At 35.3% G+C, this 22,561-nt stretch overlaps 1 protein-coding gene across 2 annotated transcripts in view; it reads left to right on the forward strand.

Moving 5' to 3' along the window:
- Positions 1 to 22,561, forward strand: part of Uba6 (ubiquitin like modifier activating enzyme 6) — a 63,822-nt gene that overhangs the window by 307 nt on the left and 40,954 nt on the right. The window contains exons 1-10 of one of the 2 annotated variants that reach the window (XM_023704185.1): positions 68 to 536; positions 1,557 to 1,619; positions 5,647 to 5,741; positions 6,202 to 6,230; positions 8,881 to 8,975; positions 10,446 to 10,557; positions 11,863 to 11,943; positions 16,190 to 16,312; positions 17,482 to 17,605; positions 21,859 to 21,962. In XM_023704185.1, coding sequence (XP_023559953.1) covers positions 5,678 to 5,741; positions 6,202 to 6,230; positions 8,881 to 8,975; positions 10,446 to 10,557; positions 11,863 to 11,943; positions 16,190 to 16,312; positions 17,482 to 17,605; positions 21,859 to 21,962 — 732 coding nt within the window. In that variant the 5' untranslated portion in view covers positions 68 to 536; positions 1,557 to 1,619; positions 5,647 to 5,677. Of the gene's footprint in view, positions 1 to 67; positions 537 to 1,556; positions 1,620 to 5,646; positions 5,742 to 6,201; positions 6,231 to 8,880; positions 8,976 to 10,445; positions 10,558 to 11,862; positions 11,944 to 16,189; positions 16,313 to 17,481; positions 17,606 to 21,858; positions 21,963 to 22,561 lie in introns of those variants that run through there. The other variant, XM_004644085.3, reaches the window with a different exon arrangement.

The raw sequence follows: 22,561 nt of genomic DNA on the forward strand, positions 1-22,561 counted from the left end.
GGGCCCGGCGCCCTCCCTGGCCGAGGCGTGGGCCCGGCCGCGCGCGGGGTCCGCCCCTCCGCCCCCGGCGGTCGCTCTCTGCGTTTTCTGTCCCTGCACGACGGGTGGGAAAGTCACCAGTTCTTAGTAGAACCTCTTTCAATCCTGTGACAGTTGGTAAAGCTGTGTTTGTGTTCTGCCGTGGTCAGAATGTCGTATACCAGATTCAGGAGTGTGATTTTTAGCTAAGGAGATTGCCCATGAACCTGTGGCTTTTTCATCAGTTTGAAATGGAAAGAACGTTTTACTCCCAACTACCAGGTTTTCTTGGGAGGTAGTGTGACATACGAAGGAAACCGTCTCTTACTTGAAGCACTTATCATATCGTCAGTCGTATTTTTTAAAATATTCTTGAAACTTTCACTGCAGCAACTTTCTGAATAGTGCCAGCCATACTGGAAGTGACAGCTAGTTAGAGTGGAGCTCTTTTTTCACTGAAGAGCTTTGCCTGTTTGATTGTGTCCCATGTTAAGACAGCTAGTTCAAGTGAAGTAAGGGTAAGATAAATACTAAATTTTGTTTGTGTTTTGTCAAAACAGGGTCGTGTGTGTACTGTTGACTTCTGGTTTGTTTTCATAATTACAATTAAGAGTTTTTATAATGACTAAGTATTCAAATAGTGTGATGCTGATACCACTTGATGGTATACTCAATGTGCTAAGATAACATTTTTATCACCTAATTTATAGACTCTTTGGTTTATTAATGGCAGGCTAGAAAATGAAGACTCCAGACCTGAATTTCGTGCTGTCCTATTGTTTTTAGATTCCTTAAATGACAATGGAGCTTCCCAGATCTTGGTATGGATTATATTTTTGCCAAGATAAAGGGACTTGAGCTGTCGCATCACGCCCAAGAGCCCCAGGCTCGTTCTCATTGCCTTTTGAGTCTCTGCTTCCATGTTTCCTGTAATTATTTCATTTTACTTTGTGTACAATGCTATTAAAGTATTGGGGCCCACTGCTGTGAATGATACATCACTATAGTAAAGATATGTTCTCTTACTAGTTAAGTTTCGGTTACATTTTATTTTTAAAATTCAATATTCACTCGCTATTTCTTGAGTGCTTCCATTATGTCTCTTATAAAGACAAGGAGAATTAAATTCCGTTTTGGTGTATGTTTCTGATACCAGATAGGCCTAAAAATGAGTCAGTGTATGTGCAGGTGTATCAAGTTTGATGATCAGGACAGATCACATATAGAAAAATGAGATTAGCATTCATTAATATAGTAAATCCTTGAGACTGAATCAGTATATAGAAAAGGTTCATCACAATGAACAGTAATGACAAAACACCTGAAATAGGTTCTCTTACCTACAATACACATAGGACAGAACAAACATCAGTGAATTGAATTTCAACACATTTTTAAAACTCTAAAGTGATGATAAAATATATAGTATGCAAAAATCTTTAATAACTCGTGAACCTGAGCCCATTTATAATTGAATGTTATGATGTAAAGTGGGAATATTTAGTAACCATACTTGCTCACCTTTTTTTTTTCCCCAGTGCAAGTAAAACTTTGCCTGTTGTGTCAACAGAATCTGTGGAGATTGATGATTCATTGTATAGGTAAGAAAGTCAGGAAAACTGAAACTTAAGTGATCTGTTTGAAGATACCACTGAGCTTATACATAAATTGTTTGTACATATTTATGTGTATATATATGGACATATATTTTGTTTCTCTCAAGTTAATTGAGGATTTCTGTCTTTTTTTGCGTATTCTTTATAGTCTGAAAGTTTAATTTGATGTAAATCTCAGGTCCTTTAGATTAAATGATAGGTTCTAAAAGGATTTTGCTATCCATTACAAAATATGCCTCTAATTTGGACAACAGTAGTTATGTTCTTCATAGTGTAAGAGTTTCATAAAGAATAATCCATTTCACCCTAGTTATACAGTAGTATCTAAAGAATGTGATTTATTGGGGCTGGGGAGATGATTCAGTGGAATAAGCACTTCCCTGGCAAGCACAAGGGCCTGAGTTCAATCCCCAGTTCCGGAAAAAAAAAAAAAAAGCATGTGATTATTGCCATATAATCTTACAAAAACATTACATCTTTATAATTTATAGGCAGCAGAGAAATGAGACCAAAGAGTTGTGACTTGAAAAGAAGTAAATGAGACTTATTTAACCGTACTTTTTTTGGAATCAAAGTACTTTTACAGTAATTAAAAATTAAATTAATTTATTTTAATTAATTTAATTGATATTATTCCTAAGTTTTATAGGGATTTTTGCTGCTGGGAATCAAACTGAAGACCTTGCACTTGCCAGGCAGGCAGTGTGTTGCTGAGCTATACCTCCAGCCTCATTCCAAGAATTTTTTAGAATTTAAAAAATGTCTTGAGCAGGGGAGATAGCTCAGAGGCATAAATGCCTGCCTAGCAACTGCAAGGACCCAGTTTGATCCCTGGTACTGCATGCCCCACTTTCTGGTACGGTATGTCGTGCTGACCCCAGAGCCCTGGACATGGCCATGCTGGCCCCAAAACCATGTGTGGTAGCACACACCTGTAATCCCAGGGGAGGCTGAGACAGGAGGATCACTAGGAGTCTGAACTGTGTAGCAAGATCTGTATCAGATAAATTTTTTAGTAAAATTATTGTCATGATATATGCCTGTAATCCCAGCACTCAGGAAGCTGATACAGGAGAATTGCTATCAGCTCAAGACCAGCCTAGACTACATAGTGAGTTCAGGGGCAGGTTAAAAATTAGACTTTCTTTATATATAAACGTGGAAAAATTTTAGGTAGAACTTTGAAGGATAGGTTTGTATATTTTTAATTCCTTTATATATTTTTAATGGTATAGTGTTAGTTATGAACTGTTTATTAGGAGCTGACATATATCACCTGGTATGTTGATTCCAAGTCCTGTTTTGTGTAATTTACCTGAAAAAGTTAAAGTTGACATTTAATCTTGCTTATATGAAAATGTTTTATGGTCACCTGATTGTAAAATATACTTCAGAAGAGACCTAGCATTCTTTTAGTTGTAGTGTTCTTGAGACAACAAATGTCAACTCCTTGAAATCATACCAGCTAATTTTATTTATTGCTTCGTGGGGACTAGTGTTAGATTCAAAGTTTGGGCCAGAGATTTATTTTGGATACAAATTACCTTTTGTTATCAAAAAATGACGTGACTGAAAGATGTAAGAATATAATACAGATTAGCAATACAAACTTAGCATTTTGGAAGTACTGTGTTTTATGACAGCAGGAGATCATCTGTATATGAAATTCTCCATCCTTAATCTCTTACTAGTTTAGGGCCGGGGAGATGGCTCAGTAGAATAAGTGCTTGCCTGGCAAGTGCAGGATCTTGAGTTCAATCCCCGGTTCTGGAAAAAAAAAAAAAAATAACTTAATCTCTTACTAGTTTAGGGAGATAGATTCAAGAATAAATTGGATGAATGTAGGGCAGGATAAAAATGGATTCCAGAAGTTCTCTCTCCATTCTTACACCTATAATTTGAACCATTTTGTCTCATGCAAGTTCAAGTAGTATAACCTGCAGAGTCATTTAGAACATGTTTAGAACTTTTTTTTTTTTTAGAGTATTATCGTAGCTGGGCATAGAAACCTATCTGAAAAGAAAAAAATAATTTTCTTTTTCTTTTTCTTTATTTTCTGGTACCAGGGATCAAACTCAGAACTTTGTACTTGCCAGGCAGGTGCTTATGCTGCTGAGCTATGTCTCCGGCCTCAAGAAAAAAATAATTCTTATTAAAAAAAGTATGAACCTTGCCTAGATTTTTACTTGTATAGTACAATGCTCTTAAAACTGTGTATAGCAGATCTGTGGAATTTTCTTCATTTTATAAGGCTAAACTGTATACTCATTGTATAGCAGCTCCTGAGCCAGCCTTCGCTCTCTCTGCTTTAAGTCTGACCCTTGAGAGTCTTCATATGATCAGCAGTGTTTGTCTTTTCCTAATTGGCTTATTTCACTTAACATGATATCTTTAAGGTTTGTCCATGTTGTACCATATAACAAGATTTCCTTTCTCTTTATTGGTGCTAGAGTCAAACCGAGGACTTTGGACACACTAAGAAGTCTTCCTTTCTTATTATTATTCTCTTCATTCTTGAGACGGTCTCAACATATAGTCCAGAGTGACCTCAAACTTACTATGTAGCCTAGGCTGGCTCCAACTCTGAGTTGGAAAGAGTACTATCTGAGAAAGTAGTGAAATTAGAGATATGCACCACCGTGCCTGGCCAGATTTCCTGTTTTGAAAAATTGAATAATAACTCTATTGCATGTACACACCATATACTACACTCATTCCTAAGGGACAGCGTGAGATAGACATCCTTCTTAATTTTAGATAAAAAAAAAATTCATTCTTTAATGGTAGAATATAATGTCAACTGTAGATTTTTCATAGGTGATCTTTATTACATTGGGGAAGTTATCCTTTCTACTTCTGATTTCTTTAGAGTTCTGTTTCTCTTTTTTCGTTTTTGATGAGGAATAGGTTTGTAGATTTGTCCAATAGACATGTGCTTTATGTGTCAGTTACTGACTATATATATAAGATTCTAATAAAACTGAAACTCCTTTTGCTTGGCTGGGGAGATAGCTCAGCGGTCTAAGCACCTGCCTGGCAAGATCAAGGAGCTGTGTTTGATCCATGACATGCTGGTACCGCATGTCATGCTGGCCCTGGGAACCCTGGGTGTACAGTACTAACTACTGAAAACGGGTGTGGTGGCACATGCCAGTAATCCCAGCACTGGGGAGGCTGAAAATAGGAAGGTATGAGTTTGAGCTGCATAGTGAGACCCTGTAGCAAATAGAAAGAAAGACAGACAGACAGACAGATTGACTTGTGTTTATGAACTTTAGTGAATGAGATAAGAAGCCCCTTTCAATCATATATATTTAATACAAAATCTGAAATACAGAAAGTGTGTGTGAGTGTGTGTGTGTGTGTGTGTGTGTGTGTGTGTTTGAGATAGGACCTCGGTAGTGTAGGCTGGCCTTGCCCATAAGCCTAATTTATGTTGCCTCAAATTCATGGCAATCCTCTTGCCGCAGCCTCCTGAATGCTAGCTAGGATTGTAGGTTTTCCACGCCGGGCCTAGCACAAGTACTTATTTTTTAAACAAAAATACAATGTAAGTTTTCCAAAAGTATTATTCAAGGTTTTTTAAATTACCATGTATACTGAACCTTTCAAAATGAACCTCATAAGAATCCATTGGGGTCATCAAGGATGTGTATAGCATCTAGCTTCCTATTGTAAGTGGACATAACAGATTCTCATGTCTGCAGTGGCTGCTGGGGCAGTGAATGAGCAGCACCAGGGGTGGAACTGCAGCACACTTCACATACATAATCACCCTGTCCTAAGAGAGCAATGCCCTGTTTATTACCTAAAAATGTTGATCTTATTGCCACATTAGCTAATTTTTTCAAAATTTGTCACGTATTTAGAAAGTTTTAAACACTTCAGATCATCCCAAACAAGCCTAGGCAAGATCTAATGTTTATCTAGGCTGTTAGTTTGCAAACAAATTAAAGGGATATATAATTTGATAAAATGACATTTTCTATTATTCATTGTGTTTCATGCATAGTCGACAGAGGTACGTCCTTGGAGACACAGCAATGCAGAAGATGGCCAAGGCCCGTGTTTTTTTAAGTGGTGTGGGTGGTCTTGGTGTGGAAATTGGTAAGCACTATTTTTATTCATAATTTATATGACATTTGAGTGACATAAGATGATTTAAAGAGTTAGCTTACACAGCCTTGTTCAGATTCAGCTAAGAATGTTTTGGCAAGGCTATTTCATGACACTAGTTCTTCCACATGGTACTAATCATAACTCATTGCTTCTATTTTTGTGATAGTAGTACTATTAAGATCATTCTCTGTAGTCATTCATTATGGTAGCACAATAATGAATATGTTTATAAAGGCTTGTTTGGAAGAATAACTTAAAATTTTAAGAGTCTTGTCTCTGATATAGTTATATAAAATTTTATTCCTTTTGTGTTAGTCTACATTTTCTTATTTTTTATTTACAAATAACTTACACTTCTTGAGTGGTTAAAATTATCTGGTCAGAGATGTGAATAAGCTCTATGATAAAACAGAAATTCCTAATATTTCCTTGTCTTCTTTCCTTATAGCAAAGAATCTTGTCCTTGCAGGGATTAAGGTAAGTGAATGTATGTCCTTAATAACAAAAATTGCTTGGTTTTTGTTTTGTTCATTTGTTATAGTAATATTGTTTATTCTTTGGATTGCTTTTTATTTAATAGCAAAAATGTTTTATTACTCTATTCTATTCTTGCTTTAAAAATTTATCATAGAAATTTCAAAAGTTGATGAAAATGGAATAATTTAACAAAACTCAGTACATCTGCCACAAAGTTTTGGTTACAAATTGGGACACATTTGTTTCACATGTTTCTTTCTCATTCCTCATGCAGCTACTAAATTACTTTGATGTAAATTTCATACACTACATGATCTGTATTTATTTTAGTATATTTCTTTAAAAGATAAAGATAGCTTTTATAAACATAAACAATACCATTTTCACACCTAAAAACATAATAAGCCCTTGATGTTACTGTATTGTATTTTAACTATAAAACCATTTACCTGAAAAATCTAGTAACTTCCTAGTTGTGATCTCCATTGCAGTGGGTCAGATAAGACAAATTAACTGCTTTTTTAAGTCACTATAAATTATTCCTTTGGGTAGTTAGGTAAACAACTCGGTAAGTAGTTCAGTTCATTTATTCATTTTGCTTAGAATAGGGATTGCTTTTTTAAAGTTTCATTCAATTTTATTATGTGAGATTGATTTTATCCAAGCATATTTATATAATTAAGGCATTTTTGTTTCTACCTGATTCCTGCCTTCACTTACTATGTCACTCCCTTTTGGGGACTCTTCATTTGTTCTTAAATATAAGCAAATGTATGCAAACATACATGCATATTTGTGTATGTGTACATATTTTTATTTGTTCCTGCCATTTCTACTACTTTTTTCTCCACCTTGCTTTTTCATTTAATAGCATATCCTTAAGATTACCAAATAGTGGGGCCAGGTAGATGGGTCAGTAGAATAAGCGCTTGCCTGACAAGTGCAAGGGCCTGAGTTCAATCCCCGGTTCCACCAAAAAAAAAAAAAAAAAAAAAAAGATTACTGTGTAGTGGTGAATGTATATTTCATTGTTTTCTTGTAATTGCATGTATATTCATTGTGTGAATATAGCACATAATAAATTTTTCCCTCTTGGTGGACATTTTGATTGCTTGTATTTCTTTTTTAGGGAGGGTTGGTTTTTTGTATTTTAGGGAAAGGTGTTCAGGGTCTCACTATTAGATTGCACTCAGTGATTCTCTCATTTACAGCCTCCCACGTGCTGGGATTACAGGCATGCGCCACCATGCCCAGTCTCAATTGCTGTATTAGCACATCCCAGCGGTGGGGCTGGCATGCTTCTAGTTTTTTATTGGAAGAACATTTACTATCCTTGCACTTAACATCTTTCTCAGTGTGTCTTTGGTATAGATTCCTATAAGTGGAATTTCTGTGTCAGAACAAATGCATCTGTCTAATTGGCAGAGATTGCTAACTTTCTTTCTATTGTGATTGAGACCCTTTACATGCCCATCAGTATAGTACGAGATTGGCTGATTCATCTCTTCCTCTGCATAGAGCATGTTGTCAAACTTTTGGACTTACGCCAATCTAATGTTAATGTGTGAGAAAGGTACTTTATTTCTGAGCAGTGTTAGAAATACTTACATATTTTCAAGTGTCATACGCTTTTCTCTTTTTCTTTTCTCTCTCTTTTTTTTTTTTTTTTGGACACTGGGTCTTACTTGTAATATAGGTTGGCCTTGAACTCACTGTGTAATCCAGGCTGGGTCTCGAACTCACTGCAGTCCTCTTGTCTCATCCTCCTGAGTGCTGGGATTACAGATGTGCACTACCACACCTGGCTTTTTATTCTTGGTTTTTTGAGACAGATGCTTGCTGTATATTCTAGGTCAGCCTTGAACTCACTGTGTAGTCTAGGCTGGTCTCGAACTCACAGCAAGTCTCCTGCCTCTACCTCCTGAGTGCAGTGATTTCAAGCATGCACCACTGTACAAGGCTTTCTGTTTCAGTATATTCCTTGTAAATTACTTGCCCTTTTTTCAGTAAAATTTGAAATGTCCTGGAGCTGGGTATGGCCTATAATCCCAGCACTCTGGAAGAAGGCTGAGCAGGAGGATTGCTGCGAGTTCAAGGCTATATAGTGGGAGATATATATAGATATATAGATATAGATATAGATATAGATATAAAGTTCAAGGCAGCCTGAACTATATATCGAAACCCTGTTTCAAGGGAATGGGGATATAGCTCAGTGGCATAAGCGCCTGCCTGGCAAGTGCAGTGTCCTGAGTTCAGTCCCTGATACCGCCAAAAAAAACTCTTCTTCAAAAACATTTTAAAAAGGTTTGAAATGGCCTGAAATAAGTTCTAAGCATTTTTTCTACTTTTTTCTCTTTATTACATAGGGTATTTTTAAATGTTTATATAAAACTTTCTGAATATTTATGTTAACATTTTAATATGCTACTTAATGAACAATCAATATTTGAAGGTTTTTTATCAGTGTATGGGGTTTTCTAGCTATATATAGTTATATCATTTCCCTATAGATCTATTTTTATATCTTTTCAATTTTTATGCCTTTAATAATTATTGTTGTCTGTTTACACATAATAACAGAGTGAGTGATAGCCCTTGTCTCATTCTGGACTTCATCAAATATTTTCCTCTTTTTTTTCTTTTGAAGGCACTTACAATCCATGATACAGAAAAATGCCACACATGGGACCTAGGGACCAACTTTTTCCTTTGTGAAAATGATGTTGTGAACATGAGAAACAGGTGAAGATATTTTAATGTATTGTTGTGAGGTTTTTTGTTTGTTTGTTTTAATGTTTTCAGTACAGGATCTCACTGCACAGATCAGATTTGTAGTAATCATTCCTGCTTTCAGCCTCCCAAGTGCAGGAATTACAGGTGCATGCCATCATGCCCAGTCTCAATCCTCTCAGTGCGCCCCAAGTGCGGGACTGGCACGGCAGGCTGGGGATTAAACCCCCATCCCCTGCATCTGCCTAAGCAGGCACATTAATCCGCTGAGCTATCTGGCTGACCCTCTGAGATTTTTTTTTTTTAACTCAGTTGTGTGGAGATTTTCATGTGTTAACACTAGTTCAGTCACAATTATTCTAACTCATTATCATAATAACTTCACACTAGCATAGATACATGGGTATAGCCTTACATAATTACATTTTTCAGAACTTTGGTACTTTCGTATTGCTATCTAGAAGTGAATTTTTTTAGATAAAGGTGTAGAGTACTACCTGAGTGACTGTCCTTGAAAGAAGAGCAGTTGTCTCCATTTTTGACTGTGCCTGACCCTATTTCCATGTATTAATATGTACAGAGCTGGCTAGGATTTTTCCTTTTCCCTTCAATTGCCTTTAAGCAATGTATATTGGTCTAGTCACGGTGCTCGTGGTAGTCATTGAAGATGGCATGTGTGTTTCCTTGATAACCCCCAACTGCTGCTCTTTAATATGAGCCAGGTTGAGGTAGGATGAAGAGCCAATGCTTCACGCTGTCAGCTGGGATTGAGCCTCAAGATAGAGCTATGACTTCCTGGTGCTTAAAAGATTATACATCAGAGCTGAAGCCCCGGACCCCAAAACATTAGATGCTATCTGAGTTGTGTAATGCAGATTACTCTCTGCATATTGCAGAAGTAAATACAGGCCTCCTACCTAGTCCAGTGTATAGTACTCACCTACTTCCTTCCATTCTCAGCCATTCAGCCTCAAGCCACTCCTCCATGACCAAAGAAAACCTGGGTTTGGCCCTGGGTCAAGGTTTTTGTTCCTGTTAACCATCACCATGGCTGGACTTAGGACCCCTTGGCTCCAAACAACTATAAATATGCTTTAGTGTCTTTATTCTCAGCATGAGTTTCTCTGGAAGTGGTAAATTGGAATTAATTTGACAGGATTCCAATAATTTATTCATGGGATTACAAATATAAACTTCCCAGACTGAGACTAGGACCATAAAGGGCACCCTATAAAAGGAAGGCTTTAGTATTACTTAATAATTAAGAGAGCACTTAGAACTGTTAGTACCCTTTGACATTGGCTTACTGTATATAATATGCCAGTACTGTACATTTTAAGATTATATATTTAGATGACAGATAAGTCTTATACTGTAATTTATTATTTCATTGGAATTTCATAACATGCTATGTCGTTAAACTGTCCCAACTTTAAGAAATTGTGTATACTGAAAGAAAAAATAATACAATTTTTTTTTTAGGGCTGAAGCTGTACTTCACCGTATTGCAGAACTAAATCCATATGTTCATGTTACGTCATCTTCTGTTCCTTTTAATGAAACTACAGATTTCTCCTTCTTAAGTAAATATCAGGTTAGTATACCATTCTGTGTTCAGTGTTACTGACAGATTCCAACAAAGATTATATATATATATTTATCAGTGATGGCAAACCTTGTAGAGCTTTCAATAACAAATCGCCGATGGCAGCACACATGGCATAGGTTCACCACTACTGATATATGGTATAACTACTTTAATCTATTGTGTTGAAGAACAGAACAGAACATTTCAAGTTGGAAGGCTTCTGTTTAAATAATACCTATCAAATATTCCATTTTAGGGAAAGCACCTAAAAGTGCTGACCAAGCAATTATATCAGTTGGCTTTATTTTCACAGTAATAGCATTTGAAAGCTGTATAAAATTCAGTAGTTTATAGCTTCATGTATTTCAGTGAGTCACTTGCAGGGCGTTCAGCTTTGAGAGTCTGGGTTCTGCTCCACCTGTCTCTTCTAGGACCAGGAGACTTACCTAGGTCACGTTTAGTGGCAGTGGCTAAAACACAAAAGGTGTTTTTTGGGGTTTTTTGGTTTTTGTTTTGTTTTTGTGTTTTGTGTTTTAAAATAAGTCAGGTTCATTTCAAACTCCTGTGCACATTACTTACATTGACAACCTATTGGCCAAACTAAGTCATATTGTCAAGTACAAACTTAAGAGTCACAAAAGTTCTTTCTTCCTAAGAAGCCATAGATGAATAGTGTAGTTATAGAGCAGTGAAATAAATGAATCAGTATTTTAGTCTACCATCATTACTATTTCTGTAAATAACAGGAATAAAACTTGCTAGCATCCTGGATATTCTAGATTAACTACGTTGTCCTTGATTTTCCCTGTGGTTAAATTGTGCCTTTAACCTCTTAAAAAGTTGGAATTGGAAGTTCAACTTAATATTGTAAAATCAAACTATTTTGTGAATCTGTTGAATCTCAGAACTAAAAAAATGCTATGCCAACTAATGTATCTCTTGATATTGTCACTCTTCTAACTTTGAAATAATATTGTATTGTGGTGGCTAGATAAGTATTTCCACAATAATAACAGATAAAAAAAAATCTCCAACTATTTGGAGAGTAAATAAACATCATGTAGGATATTAAGCTTTGCTTTAACATGAACAGGTATTCTCTTGTGCATGTTATTTTTACTTTTGCTGTTATACTTCTACAAGTACCTTAGAAAGTACAATAGGGTAGTAACTTTTGGGGCAGTGTGAGGAGTGGACATAGTAACTTTTTATGATGATAAGTATAATTTTAGCATGATTATAACAAATACTTCTGACTTAGAAGTTATTTACCAAAATAATTTTATATTCTGTAATGTTTATTATCAACAGTGTGTGGTTTTGACTGAGATGAAACTTCCACTGCAAAAGAAGATCAACAACTTTTGCCGTTCTCATTGCCCTCCAATTAAGGTAATTATTTAATGACATGCTGTTAAAGGAGGAATACTTACTATCAAAATTCGAGGTTTTTATTGAATTATGTGAAAAGCTCTTTCAATAAGAAGACAATCACAATCAAGTTTGTGCCCTTTAATTTTGGTGTCATACTAATTGCCTGTTTTTGAAACTACGATGTATCTTTGTAAGGGTCTCTGGATATAATTTGCACCAAACTAGCAGCTGCAGTAACCACATTTCAACTTTAGCTCCACGATGTTTCCCTTGGCCAAAAATGCATTAGGTCGTTTTCCAGTTCGAAGCATTCAACATATGGTAGCAAGGCAGAGCCACCAGAAATGTGCACCTGATTTCCATGACAAATATGGTAAAGCTGTATTAGTTGGTGGAGCCACATTCTGTATTGCTGCGTGGACCTGTACAGCAACACAGATTGGAATTGAATGGCACCTTTCCCCTGTTGGCAGTCACCCCCAAGGAATGGAAAGATCAGTAGTCATACCAGCTGATATGATAAGCTAAATTATTCCTAAATGAAATCATAATTGATGCCAAGTAAAAGCACTGTGTCTCCATTGAAATATGGTGTATTGAAGAAATAAAGTACAATTGAAACCTTAAAAAAAATAAAACTATGATGTAAATTTGGATTACAGGCAAATTGCTGTAAGAAAGAGTTAATGATAAACATTGAATATTTACATTTGGGTTTTTTTGTTCGTTTTGTGGCTCTTTGCACTGAGGTACATCATCAGCTTATTTTTCAAGAGAAAATCTCCTTAAGTTGCTCAAGTTAGGCTCAAATTTTTAATCCTGTCTCAGCCTCTCTCAGTGCTGGGATTACAGATGTGCACCACCAATCTGTTTGCATCATCTCACTTTAAACATGATATGATGGTGGTTTTCAAGAGGTTTCTTACTTCATTTATTTAGATTTTTCTTAACTATGTATATGCTAGATCCAGTTCTAAGTACTACGAACATATTACTGAATAGCACAAATTTTTCTACTCATGAAAATTACCATCTGGTATGGAAAATGTACAGTAAACCAGCAAATAAATGTGTGGTGTTTTTAACTAGTTCTAAGTCCTGTGAAGAAAAACATTCTGAGCCAAGAATAAAGACAGAAGTGTATCTACATGATGTTGGGAGAGACCCATGCCATTCCTACTGTATGTGAAAGACTGGGATGTTCTCTCTGAGGAGCTGCCATTAAATAGAAGTCTAAATAAGGCGAAAGGGACCAGCTATGTAAGGTTCTAGGAAAGAGCATTCAAAGCAGAGGGATCAGCATGGGTAAGAAACTGCAAGGGCAAAAAATAAATAAATTTTTTTTTTTTTTTTTTTAAAGAATACTTTAGGGGCCAGAGAGATGGCTCAGTAGAATAAGTACTTTGCTGGCAAGTGCAAGGGCCTGAGTTCAATCCCTGGTTCTGCAAAAAAAAAAAAAAAAAAAAAAACCAAGTGTGAAATGTAGATTTGCATGTAATATCAGGAGGCAGTCTAGGACCAAAATGGACTTAGGAAGGCAATTCTGGAGGATTCAGTTTCAAGAAGTAAGTACAGGGCTGTGTGTATCTTACAGGATCTTGGAGAATATTTCAGTTTTAATCTTCTGAATTTTGATTTGATTTGTATTGTAAAGAATCACTTTGGCCAAAAAAAGATTGACTTTGGCTCACTATGTGGAGAGTAAGCTATATCAGAAATTTTCAGAATGTGGCTGAATACTGTGAGAGTGCCTGAAGCCTTTTTAGGCATCTGAACAGTCAGATTATTTCCATGATATTACTAAGATGCTACTATCTTTTTCATTCTTATTTTTTGATGCAGTGCAGTAGATTTTTCAGATTCTATGTGTTACTGTCGTTCCTCTGATAGCTTGTAGAATATGTGTTTATGTATTCCTATATTTTAACCACAACAGTTTACCCCAAGAATCACTCAGGCAATGCATTTGTTATACACTGACTGTCCCAAGCCTTACTTGAGCTACTCTCATTTCTTTTCATTTTTTAAATTTTTTTTTTTTTTTTATTTATTTGGTACAGGGTCTCACTATACAGATCAGACTTGTAGTGATCCTACTGTCTCAGCCTCTTCAGCACTGGGATTACAGGTGTCTGCAACCACGCCCGGTTTTGGTGGCTGGCTCGGCATGCAGTACCAGGGAAGGAACCCAGGTCTTTGCACTTGCCAGGAAGGTGCTTAGACCACCCAGCTGTCTCTCTAGCCTGGGCTACTTGTTTAAACCATTTGATTCTTGTAATGAATAAATTTGATAAACATTGTAAAAATTAACAAAGTGTATAATTTTTGATCATCTTGTATTTAAATAATTGGACTGATTAGTGGTTAGATTCTTATTTTAATTCCAAACTCAGTAAATGTCAGTAGGTATTATTCATAGTGAATTCTCAGTAATTGTTAAGAATATGAAGTGGTCATGAATAGATCAGAAAAGGCTGAGGATGGTGGTACATGCTTGTTCTCCAGCACTGGCAAGGCCAATCAGGAAGGAGCAGTGCAAATTCATGGCCAGCCTGGACTGTGCAAGGAGACAATGTCTTAAAAGCAAAAAAGAAACCCTGAAAGGAGAACTGTGGCATTGTAAGTGTAGTGTAAGCACTACTATGCCACTTCAGAATTACTGCAGTAGTCCCCCTTACGATGCTGATGTCTTACTTAAAAAAGGGGGAGACTATAAAGAGAAATTGTGGTAGCTGGACGTGGAGACACACACCTGTAATGCCTGCACTTGGGAGGATCAGCATACGTTCAAGGCCAGCCTGCACTACACAGTGAGACCTTGTTTCAGAAAAAACAAACCAAAAAAGGCTGATAGAGTTTATAGGTAGAGAAACTTAGGCTTTGAGTGATAGACCAAGAATACCCCTTAAAATTTTGTCTAGCATAATTAGCTGCCAAGTAGTGACAATGGAAAGAAATTTAGATGAGAAAAATTGTAATCATTCTTTCCCTATAATTGAATGTATAGTCTTTTTCTTTTCTTTTCTTTTCTTTTCCTTTTTTTTTTTTTTTTTGAGGGCAAAATATATTTATTGGGAAAAAGAAAGCTTGTGTCTGAGAAAGAGACACAAGGGGACCCAAGTGGTTGCCCTTGAGTGTGTGTATTTAGTACTCTTTGGGGTGATTTGTTTCTTTGGAAGACAGAAAAAGTGCCTTTGAGATAGGCACTAAACCAAAATCATTTTATATGGGATACATGTACTGAAAATTTTGGGGGTATGGTATTTATGAAGCATATTTATACTCTGTAACATTTGTGTTAGTTCAGTTTTAGGTAAAGAAGACAGAACGGTAAACTTAAAAACAGGGCACAGATGGTTTAAAAAATAATTACGGTACATTGTAAAGCTTCTGTTTATATAATTGATATGTTTCTGTACTTGAGAGTTATTTCAGAAAAACAAATTGTTCCAGAGTTTGTAGCTTCTAAAATTTTAAAATGAGGAAAAAGTATCAAAATTTCTGCTTTTATATCTCATTAAAAAAATAACCCATAGTGATCAATGAATTCAATATATGACTGCATGGGAGGTAATACTCCAATAGCCATCTGATGCTTTGTATAATAGGAAGTATACATTATTTTGATGAGTTGTTGTACCCAAATATAGTTTTATTAGAAAAATCCTGCTTTATGCTAAATTATATATGCTTTAGGATATGGTTTTTTCTTTTTTTAACTAGATCAAAAATGGTTTTAAGTACAAAATTAGTTTCTTAGAATAGAGACAATTTGTTAAAAAAAATCCTTTCAATAAAATATTTCTGATCATATTTAAGAATCTAATTTTTACCTGACTTTGGTTTACACTTTCATTTCCTCAGCCTTTTAGTGGTGGTCTGTTTTTTATTAGTTCTATCATTTTTGAAGAATGGCCACTCTTTTTTTTTTTCTAGAATAACAAATAAGAATTTGCTCCTAGACCATTAAACCACAGTATTTGTTTTCATAGATTGTGATTGAATTTTATGGCAAAACCAAATTTTTTGTTATTTATAATCATAGAACATGTAATAATAAGATAAAAGATTTCTAACTTTGTAACATCCAGTATTCATCCACCAAATAACAAATTTCTTCAAGTGTAAAGTAGAACAATTTAGCCTATTCATAGTTTACTTTATATGCCAGAGGTCATATTTAATTATAATTAAAACTTCCTAAGATAGTGAAGTTTATTTTCTCATTTCACATGAATAAGTGAACTTATTTGTACCATTTCAGTTCATTAGTGCAGATGTACATGGAGTTTGGTCACGATTATTTTGTGATTTTGGTGATGCATTTGAAGTTTCAGACACAACAGGAGAAGAACCAAAGGAAATATTCATTTCAAACATAACGCAAGTATGATTTTATTAATGAACTTTTTCAATAAAATATTTTGATGTGAGTTTTTGAAAAGGTAGTTTTAGCAAAATTTTTTATAAGCAATATTTTTAGTTTCATGGGTTTTAAAATAATGAAGGACTATCAATTTTGATGCATTTTGTTAAAACTAACTTGAAATTGGAATATTGTTTAAAATGTTCTGGATTCACAGTGTTTGATAAATACTAATTTTAATTTTGTTATGTCATTTTTTTCATACATGAATTTGAGTCCTTTACTGAACTGTTTAGTGTGCTAGAACATGGGTGTATACAATACACTACATACAGAAAAAGACACAAAGCATCTTAGACAAAAGCTTCTTGAAGCTGTGGTTAGAAGGAGAAGAGCTTAGGGATTGATTCACCTTTAAATCAAAAGTAAATTTACCACATTGTCTTAGAAGGATTTTATGTTTATTCTCTGAACTGTCAAAATCTTGATCCCCTTTCAATAGTTGTTTTATTCTTCATATTTTACCTTATTTTTGTTCCTTACAAAGAAGGAACGTACTACAGATACTGTATTTAGTATATATTAAAGCCCAAAAGTGCCAAATACAAGCGAATGGTCATGTTCATTGGCAAAATAGTATTTGTGCTTCTGGCTTTATGCTTTATTTCTAAATTCAATCTAATGTTTTCTTTTTTTTTTAATTTTTTAGAATTTATTTTTGTGTATTTTAGTAGAGGGACTACAGGGTCTCACTACACAAATTGGACTGACTCATAGTGATCTGCCTGTGTTCAGCCTTCCAAGTGTCTAATGTTTTCTTTCTTAGGCCTTTTAAACAAAATGTCATTGAAAAATCATTTTGTATACCTACATAGAGTGATTTATTCTGCATGAGTGATTTATTATTCTACATGAGTTAATTAGTGCATAATGAACGTTTTATTTTCCATAATTGAATGCTCTTTGCTCTTAGATTAACAGAATAAGTTCTAAAAGGTAGTGTGTATTTTTTATTGCATTACTTTCTCTAATTTTTTTAGAGAGTTGCTTTCACCCAGAAAGGAGAAGAATGGCTTGGAATTTGAGTTTGTAATTTTTATGATAACATTGTCATTTTTTGGTGGTGAGATAGGGAATTTGTACTCAAAGAATACATAAACTTGATTTTTAATAGTTTACTTCTATCTTAGGCTAATCCTGGCATTGTAACTTGCCTTGAAAATCATCCTCACAAACTTGAGACAGGACAGTTCCTAACATTTCGAGAAATTAATGGAATGACAGGTCTGAATGGGTCTATACAACAAATAACTGGTAAGTTGACAAGTTTCCTCAATTTATGTAGGAGACCCCTCCAGGTTCTCCTCTTAGTCCAAGAAGTTAATATTTGTAATCCCAAAGTTACGTTATTGGAATCCCAACAAGTTAATTCCAATTTACCGCTTTCAATGCAACCCATGGCGAAAGTGAAGACACTAAAACATATTTATAATTATTTGAAGCTAAGGGTCTCTAAGTCCAGCCACAAAGATGGCTTTCTGAAACAAAGAGAGTGACTCAGGGCCTCACCTGGTTTTATTCAGTGGAGGGAGTAGCTTGAGGAGGAATAACCAAGAATTGTGGGAAGTAAGTGACTATGAGCTGAGCTAGGTGGGTGGAATACATTTACCCCTGCCGTATGCAGAGAATGTGCAGAGAAAGTAATCTGCATATGCTATTGAGTATTTAATGTTTTAGAGGGTCTGGTGCTTCAGCTTTGATGTAGTTTTTCAAGCCCCAGGGAGTCCTAGCCTCTATCTTGAGGCTTGATCTAGCTGGCAACGTGGAGCATTGGCTCTCCATCCTGTATCGTCCTGTCTCGACCTAGCTCACATTAAAGAGCAGCAGGTATAGGATACCAGGGAAACACGCATGCCACCTTCAAAGACTGTCACCAGTACCTCAGCTAGACTAATATACATTGCTTAAGACCGATTGAAAGGATAAACAGAAGTCCTAGCCAACTCTACATATCAATACAAGGAAATAGGGTTAGGCTTAGTCAAAAGGGAGACAGTCGGTCTTTCAAGGAGAACTGCTCAAACGGTCCTCCACAGATTTATACTTATCACTATTCAGATACTGTATTCAGTGTTGGAAAGTGGTAGGAACACAATGTCTACTCAGATCTGATCCATAGTTTTTGGCCTCAAAACATTCAGTTCAAGTGAGACCATGTTAAACAGTGATGGTATTAACAGAGAATAGGCTTTCTTAGCACTCCACACTTAGCCCAGACACCTACCTGCCTGGAATAGTGAGCGCAGGATAGAAGTCTTGATTAGAATCTGATGGTCACATTGGCTTACAAGGTGTTTAAAAAAAAAAAAGAATATTCTATAAAAAAGTAAGACTCAGACCCAGTACAGGACTCAGGAGTTAAAAAAGCATGCTGTGAGACAGCTGATAGAATTATAATTCTGTGAGTCATTAAGTGTTTTTTAAATCATTTAGGTAAAACATTGGTAGATGAACAAAGATTCCTATTTCGGTAACTCATTTACTTTGGAGTACAAAAAGGGAGTAGTTTTTGGAGAGAAGAGAGTACAGTTTGTGCTTGTGAAGTGGCAATAGAATAACCAAGTGGAAGTAAGGTTGTTGGTAGCATATGTGTTCTTGTTCAGTGGCTTTCATCAAAGGCATGAATGATTATGACTATAGACAAGTTTAAAAGTTTTTTGGCAATAAGCTGAAGCTGTCATTTCTTTCTTTCTTTCTTTTTTTTTTTTTTTCAGGTAACTAATAAGAGATTATTACCCAAAGGAAAGGAAACCTGCCAAGGAAGTTTGAGAGGAATATGCATTTAAAAAAATCAGTATTTGAGGGGCTGGGGAGATGACTCAGTAGAATAAGCGCTTCTCTGGCAAGCACAAAGGCCTGAGTTCAATCCCTGGTTTCACAAAAAAAAATCAGTATCTGCTAGGGCCCATTTGAAGTTGGAGTTAATGAATTCATACATTAATCTATACAGTTTGTGTTTCCCCTCCAGCCATTGAAAGGAGACCATGTTTAGAAGCCTTAAGAACAGTGCTTGACAACCTATAACTTGACTATAAACTGTGTTTATACATGTTTTTGGAAGAGTGATTCAGTTTTGTCTCTAGAGTATTTGAAAACCATCTTGAACAGAATTAGTAGGCAGACTAAATAAAATTACTTTTTTTTAATGATTATGAAATATGTCCTTAAGAGACATAAAAACAAGTTGTTGTTTAAAACTCTATAAAACAACTTTAGATCGATATTTAAGCATCTTTGGTAATAAAATTGATTTTGCTTCTTGATCACATCTAAATGTCTTAAGTATAAATTCAGATTTTAAAAGTCTATTTTTGTTAAAATTGACTACATTGTTATTTAGAATATAAACACCTGCCTGGTAAGTGCAGCATCTTGAGTTTAATCCCCAGTACTGAAAAAAAAAAAAGATACTATTTGGGATTATCATTTTTACTTGGGGAACATGCAGTGATCAGTTTTGATGACAGTACTGAGTGTTCTGACAGCCTGTGTAAGAAAGAGCCATTGAAAAATCAAAGGATGGAGCCAAGCAGATAGTTCACCAGCATAAGCATCTGCCTAGCAAGTACAAGGTCCCGAGTTCAGTCCTTAGTACTGAAAAAAAGGAAAGAAAATCAAAGAATGTCTATAAAATTTCCATTTTTGTATCAAAAATAATTATTTTGGGCTGGTGTTTAAATAGACCTATTGGATTTGAAGTTTTTTTCCATAACAGTTATTAGTTGGTACCATATTTAGTGGTCTTAGGAAATTTCTGTTGTAAAAAAAATTTTTTAAATACATTTACATATATTACATATACATTTTATATTATGCATGCATATAAACATATTAAGTGTATATAAATATATGGAAATATTTAAATAGGGTTAAAAATGAGACCAACTTCACACCTCCACCCCTCTGCAGAGGAAGTTTCATGTTAAGTGGAGATGGGGGCTTACTGGATTTTTTTCATTAAGTTTTTAAATGGTTCAAAAGAGTTAAATGGTTAAACAGTTTTGCCCATCCTTGGCTCTTATCTCCTGGTTTCTCCCTCACTGACGACACATAACTATTCTTAGTTTATTATGTCTCTTAAAGGTTCCCTTAATCTTTTACACAGAAGTAATAGTCTATTATACATAGTACTACCCTTTGGCTTTTTATTAAATAAATGTACAGTGGCTTGGTGATACTTTTACATCAGTAATTGCAGAGCATTGTTTTTTTGTTTCTTTTTTTATTCATGGATGAAACTTATCAAATTTTAATTTGCCTTTTTTTGTATTATGACTGATACTGAGTATTTTAAGTTTTAGAGGCTTTTTTCCCTCCCTTTAATGTGAACTGTGTGTTCTTTGGAATTTTCTCATGACTGCTTTCTTAACCACTCCTAACAACTCTTAGTAGAGCATTACTTGTCACATTATTTTTATTTTTTTTAATTTGTTCTATTTTGTTCTTGAGTTGCAAATATTTTTCCTACTTTGGCATTCTTGATTTGCTTGTGATAGTTCATTTTCATGTGATTGTGTTATTTCAGCATAACCATAACGTTTTAATTATTAATGGCTTTTGAGTATTACAGGAGCCTTCCTTACTCCAAGTTTTAAAAGAATTCTTGGGGCCAGGGAGATGGCTCAGTAGAATAAGCGCTTCCCTGGCAAGCACAAGGGTCTGAGTTCAATCCCCGGTTCTGAAAGAAGAGAAAAAGAATTCTTCTCCCATGGCTTTATCTTAAAATTTTTTTGCATTATTTTTGGCATTTAAAACTCATCCATTTAACTCTTGTCCTACAAGCCTCACCGGCCCCACCCCTGGGGGTGCACTGAGGCGGTGATGGAGTCCAGACATAGTGGCACATGCCTGTAATCCCAGTGCTGGGGAGGATGAAAACAGGATCACCATGAGTCTGATCTGCATAGTGAGAACTTGTACCAAATACATAAATTTAAAAAATAGCTAAATAAAATAAAACTGATCCACTTTGGGTTTCCCAGGTAGCGTTTGTTCCAAACAGTAACTTTTAATATTACATTATCTCTAATAATAATTTGTATTTCTCTTTTGATTATTTAAAATGTCCTAAACTTAATTTTGGAAGAAAATACTCTGGATAGCTCGCCACACACCACTGCCACATTTACAAAAAAAAAAAAAAAAAAAAAAAAAAACTATAACCTTGGTAACTTAGGGAAAATTAATGTCTTTTTTTGTTTACTTTAGGACAGGGTCTATAGAGTCTCACTGCATAGATCCAACTCATATTGATTCTTCTGTTTACAGCCTCCCAAGTGGTAGGATTACAGGAGTGCATACAACCCCCAGTCTCAATGGCAGGCTCAGTGCACCCCTGGGGCGGGACTGGCACGGCAGGCCCAAACCCTCAGCGCCTGTGTCTGCCTAAACAGATGCTTTAATCTACTGAGCCTTTTGGCTGGCCCTTAATATCTTTATGACAGAAAGTCTTCACATTTAAATATCTGTATCCCTGTGTAATAATTTTCTTCTTTCTTTTCTTCTAGTGGGATCACCATTTTCTTTTAGCATTGGTGATACTACAGAGTTGGAACCATACTTACATGGAGGAATAGCTGTACAGGTTAAGACTCCTAAAACATTTTGCTTTGTAAGTGTTTTTTTGGTTTGGTTTTGTTTTGTTTTCTGCTTGAACATATTTCTTTACAGAGAAGGAACCAATGGAAGAAAATAACAAAAGTATTCAGTCAACCAAATAGCTTGTGCTGAACAGATTGGCTTTTTTCTTTATCTTTTTTTTTTTTTAATCTTTCTTTCTTTTTTTCTTTTTGTACCTACTTTTAGGAACAAATCTAAACAATAAACTAGTATTTTTGTAAAGTATAAATTCTGGGCTGGGCATAGTGGTACACACCTGTAATCCCAGCACTTGGGAGACTGAGGATCACTGCAAACTCAAGACCAGCCTAGGCTACAAAGTGAGTTTGAGCTCAGCCCAAACTGTAGTGAGACCTTGTCTCAAAAAGACAAAATGAAACCAAATAAAATTTTAAAAATATACATTTTGTACAGCTAGATTATTATTATATATGTATAGGTGAATGAGTTGAGGTATGTATTTTTCACAGGGTTGATACTGTTTAGACCAATCCAGGAATTGATACTAAGACAAGAAAATAAGCATATTTATATTTTCAAAAGGTTTAAAAAGAGGTTTTTTTTTTTTTCTTTATTACTCAGTTGTTTATT

Source organism: Octodon degus, unplaced genomic scaffold, assembly GCF_000260255.1.
Source record: "Octodon degus isolate 3935 unplaced genomic scaffold, OctDeg1.0 scaffold00191, whole genome shotgun sequence".
In the NCBI taxonomy this organism is placed as follows: Eukaryota; Metazoa; Chordata; class Mammalia; order Rodentia; family Octodontidae; genus Octodon; species Octodon degus.